The sequence below is a fragment of the Musa acuminata genome, chromosome BXJ3-3, assembly GCF_036884655.1.
Source record: "Musa acuminata AAA Group cultivar baxijiao chromosome BXJ3-3, Cavendish_Baxijiao_AAA, whole genome shotgun sequence".
NCBI lineage: Eukaryota > Viridiplantae > Streptophyta > Magnoliopsida > Zingiberales > Musaceae > Musa > Musa acuminata.
Genome location: NC_088351.1, coordinates 27,590,692 through 27,595,739, shown reverse-complemented (window position 1 = coordinate 27,595,739; position 5,048 = coordinate 27,590,692). Strand labels below are relative to the sequence as shown.

At 37.9% G+C, this 5,048-nt stretch overlaps 1 protein-coding gene across 2 annotated transcripts; it reads right to left on the bottom strand.

The window, feature by feature from the left end:
- Positions 1-491: 491 nt before the first annotated feature.
- LOC103978442 (gibberellin-regulated protein 14-like) lies at positions 492-4,834 on the bottom strand. Of its 2 annotated transcripts, none has more exons than XM_065142863.1 (2): positions 3,825-4,731; positions 492-860 (listed from the first exon to the last, which is right to left on the bottom strand). In XM_065142863.1, exons 1-2 carry the CDS (start codon positions 4,369-4,371, stop codon positions 769-771), a joined length of 639 nt encoding a protein of 212 aa, XP_064998935.1. In that variant the 5' UTR covers positions 4,372-4,731; the 3' UTR covers positions 492-768. The 2 variants fall into 2 exon arrangements, 1 of the variants encoding a protein (XP_064998935.1); XR_010495004.1 differs by lacking the exon at positions 492-860 and adding an exon at positions 950-1,417 and having other exon boundaries at positions 3,825-4,834.
- Positions 4,835-5,048: the final 214 nt, after the last annotated feature.

Below are 5,048 nucleotides of genomic sequence, written 5' to 3'. Positions count from 1 at the left end.
ATCATTTTGGATAGTCTTTGGTCATTTTTGGAGGGCTATAAATTAAATTGATAGTTTGGTCATTTTGAATGACTGTAAATTAAATTGGTTGAGTTCTGGGAAAACTCTAAATGTTTTGTTCAAATTCATATTCCAGATTTGTGCAGATTTGTCGATGAGTCTCTTAGATGGATACGTATTTGAGCTGCTGAAATATAACATGTAGTTCCATGCTTTCATATTTATTTAGTTTCATATTCCAGATCAAATGTTCAGATTGAATACAACAGTGTCATATTCCAGATTTATTGAAATGAATGCCTTGCTTTCATATTTATTCAGTTTCATATTCCAGATCAAATGTTCAGATTGAATACAACAATGTCATATTACAGATTTGTTGAGATGAATGCTTTGCTTTTATATTTATTCAGTTTCATATTCCAGATCAAATGTTCAGATTGAATACAAGAATACAACAGTGTCATATTCCAGATTTGTTGAGATGAATGCTTTGTATTCCAGATCAAATGTTAACATTTGCATGCTTTCATATTCCAGATAATATACATTTGTTCATGCTTCCATATTCCAGACATGTTCATTTGTTCACTTTTCTACAGCAGTAATTCATCTGAACAGCTTTCAGCTATACTGGTCATATTCCAGATGACACTACTTCAATGTAGCTGCATTTGTTCATGCTTTCATATTCCAGATGAGTCCATCTATTCAGTTTCCTGCAGCAACAACTTTCAGATGCAGTAGTCATATTTGTTCATGCTTTTTTTATATTCCAAACGAGTCCATTTGTTCAGTTTTCTGTAGCAGCAATTCATCTGCAGCACAAATGTTCAGTTTTCTACCGCAAGAGCTTTCAGCTGCAATAGCATTTAGCAGCAACAGTCATTCACAAATGCAACAGCTTTCAGCAACAACAACCATTCAGTATATACATCCAATTCAATAATTCTTAGGAATGAACTGGACATTGTATTTCTTCATTTAAAGGTGGTACATAACTTGACACAAAACTAAGGAATGAACATCCATTACACTACAAGTGTAATCCTTACAGGATCAAAGAGAATTTCTCTTGCTAAGCGTTCAACTTTGTATGACATAGTGGCAGAAAAAAAGTAATGTCTGCTGATCTGGTCTAATTTGACCAACAATAGATTGTCGTTGTGGCTCAAAGCCAGAAAGTACAATGGGCAGAGCCTGACACTGTATTGTTGTTAGCTTCTCGTAGCCCTGCTTTGTGATAGCACCCATTAGTGCAATAGAAAACCCAACATTCTTCAAAGAGTTGGATTGGCTTTCGTACATCAAAACCTGAAACCCTTCACCAAGGTCTGATGTGCCTCTGGAATACCACGATCAGCAGAGAGCCATCGACCTTGCGCATGCCACTAACGACGTTGTTGGGTAGATAGTCCTGGAGGATAGCGAAATCAGATGGAAGGATAATGAAACCGAAGGAGAGGATAGTGAAGCTTTCACTGAAGTTATCTTTATGTAAAATTAATATCTTTTGGATGATGCAAGAGATGAGGATAGTAAAATTATATTTTTATCTCTCTTTTTCGTGTCATTCTTGCACGTGGCAACATGTGCCATATCTTTCGTGGGTAAAGTCGATGACGTTAGGAAAAATAGGGTTAAATGTTTCACTTTTATAATTATAGGAATGCCAATATAATTTTTTTAAGTCTAAGGATCGGGATGGTAAAGATTAGTCTAAGGGTAATTAGTTCATGAAATTCTATTCTCTATCTACGGTAAGAAGACTAACCTTCATTTAAATATAAACGATGCAAAATAAATGAATTCTTTCTTCTTTTGTTGGTTGCTAAAATTCGACTAATCTTAAACCCTTCTATATCCTATTTGGTTAACGCCGTGCCTTGCTTTAGTATTATTCTTCATTGCTTTTACCTATGCTAAGTCCAGCTAAAGGATATGTGATTGAAGCTGACATCAAGATATTCTTTTAAATTGGTTTTAGGTGCTCCCTTCCATGTCGGGCTACATGGGATGCAATATTTATATTCCTAAATATTTTGGACATATTTTTTAAATATTTTTTAAATATTTTTTAAATTTTAATAATTAAGTTGTATTAATTTTTTAATTATTATTTGATACACTAATATTTGATGGTTAAGGTGTGAATAATTTAAGATTAATTAGAAATATATCATAAGAACCGAAGGACAAGTTAATAGTCTTAGTAAAAGACTCGTGGTGATAAAGAGACAGATCAAAGAAATATGATGATTAATATGTTAATAGAATTGTTGGAGAGATAATCTAGACAACTATAGTAGTTATTGGCCCGAGGACAGGAGGTGGGTCGATAGCATATGATGTCGTAGAATCAACAAGTGAGAGGTTTAGAAAGAATAATCCATCAATCTTCGAAGGTGATACAAATATACTAATAGTTGAGAATTGGATAAGAAATATTGAAAGAATCTTTGAGTATGCAATGATTCTAGACGAAGATAAACTGATTTGTACAACTTATATTGTGCTAAAAGATAACCATCACTGGTGGGATGCAAGAAGGGAACTGTAGATGCTGAACAAAAGATCCGAGAAAGATTTAAGGAGATCTTTGATCAAAAGTATTTCAGTGTAACCCACCAATCAATCAAAATGAAAGAATTTGTTGACCTCAAGCAAGAAAATCAATCGGTGATATATTACATCAGGAAGTTTGAGGAGTTATCCCGATTTACCCTCACACGGTTAGCACCAATACCTTAAGGGTGGATTAATTTTTATAAAGATTTATAGTAGTAATTTATCACAATATGAAGATGACAATGAATACCCTAGATATTCCTTATTCTCTAGTAATGAAAAAGGCCTTGGAGGCAGATGAAGTCGAGTAAAAAATTTTTCAAGTCCCATAGATGCACCAGTCATGATGTGTCAAGGATATATTTTAGCAACAAGCCACGATAATAGATTCTGAACTATAAAAGAAAATTGTACACATGTCAAGGATAATAATAGAGGCAATCCAAATGTCTTACACAAAGAAAGTTAGTCAGACGTCCTAGTCTTCTTAGCCAATTCAAGCGTAAAGATCCACTTGTCCTAAATGAGGAAAGTATCATATGGGAATATGTCTTAAAGTTAAAAGACTATATTTTTGATGTGGAAAATGAAGACATTTAGCAAGGAATTGTATAACAATCTCATTAGAACAAAGAAAAGTTTCGAGCAGTCTTTGTAATGACCAAGTAGAGGCTAGCTTTTCAGTTATCTCAGGTGAGATATTTATTTATGATATTTCTTTATATGCATTAATTGATTCTAATATCACGTATTTTTTTGCATCATTAGTTTGTGTGGAGAAACTAGACAAACGAACTAAAGCATTGGATATAATATATTGCATAATTATTTTATCAGGAGATATAATGTATTTAAGGCAGGGATTGAGATTTTGTCCCATTCATATTGCTAACAAAGAATTAATTACGGACAAAGAATTAATTACGGATTTAATAATATTAAAATACAGGAATTTGATATTATACTAGGCATGTATTGATTATCTAAACATCATGTTTTCACTAACTATTACAAGAAATGATAATATTTCAACCTCTAGGATCAACAAAATTTATATTTACTGAAGAAAAAAATATCAATATAAAAAAAATTTAAATGATAAAATATATAGAAAATCTAGCAAAGGTAAAACCGAAGAAGGGGTTTCAGATCAGTCGAATTTTAGTAAACAAACGTTTAAAAAAATTCACCTTTTTTTATCGTTTAGATTCAAGGCAAGTCTTCTGACTCTTGGCAGACAACGAAATTTCACTCACCTGCCAAGCTGGAGCTGTAGTGGCGAAAGATCGAGGATGGCCGTCCTGCATACGGCTGGGAGGTTGATGAGCCCATATACGGCTGTGAAACTGGCGGTCTGGTGAATGTCTGCTGCGTCGATGGTTGATGCGATGTGGGTGGTCTGTTGAAAGGCAGCTGCGTGGTGGGCGGTCTGTTGAAAGGCAGCTGCGTGGTGGGCGGTCCGGCCAAGGCTGGCTGTGATCCAGAGAAGGGCGGCTGCGAGGTCGGCCATCCGGACAAGGGGTGCGACATTGGCGGTCTACGGAATTGCAGCGAAGCCGGTGGACTTGTGAACGTCCGCGATGCAGCAGCGGCCACAGGGGCAGCGGCAGGCCCTGCGGAAAGGCCGCAGCTGGCGGGCGGGAGGCGAATTGGGGAGGGCCGGGACGGGAGGAGGCCGGGAGAGGTGCGGAGAAAGGCGAGGGCGGGAGGGGAGCGCTGGAGGCAGCCGATCTGGGGGGCGCGGGCGAATCCTGGCCGCGGCCTCGGGGGCCCCGAGGCGAACGGCAGAGACGACGACGCCATAGCTTAAGAATTAAGCTCAGAACTTGGATTGGAGAGAGAGCGAAAGGGGTAAATCCTCCGATACGAGCAAGGCGAAGGGAGAGATCGCGATCGGAGGAAGGAGTAGAAGCTAAATGGAGCCGAGGCGGGATCGGGTGTGAGGGAGCAAAGCAGTGGAGCTCCTTGAGGACCGTGTAATGAAGCGAGCCGTCTAAGGTGGCGCGAGGGGATTAAGGTGTACAGAATGAAGGAGGGTGTATCCCGTCGGAGGGCGAGCAGACGGAGAGGGAAACCGAAGGGATTCGTTAAAGGGCGGATGGTTTTGGTCGCCGCCGGAAGGCAGGTAATTACGACGGTGACAGCCACGTGAGACACGCGTGAGGCTTCGTGGTTGATGATGCTCAAGCCACTCGGGAACTAAAATGCATTTGATTTCGATTAATGAGAAATATGCTCATTTCATAAATAATTTTTGGATATACAAATGGGAGGCAATTTTAATTTTTAATGTCATAATAGAGATTTAATATAAATCAATAACAAAAAGGGGATGTAGCTTAGATGGTTGAGTGCTCGCTTAGTATGCGAGATGTACGGGATCGATATCTTGCATCTCCAATTTATTTTTCTTTTCGAATTATAAATTTTTTTAATTAATTAATTTTTTCCAACAAGTGAAAAAATATATTCGATCACGG

Bases quoted from the DNA above. Each gene is read 5' to 3' on its own strand.
- LOC103978442 (XM_065142863.1), bottom strand. From the start codon at position 4,371: ATGGCGTCGTCGTCTCTGCCGTTCGCCTCGGGGCCCCCGAGGCCGCGG. The intron at 861-3,824 runs GTGAGTGAAATT...ATGCTATTGCAG, and splicing joins CTACAGCTCCAGCTTGGCAG to CTGAAAGCTCTTGCGGTAGA.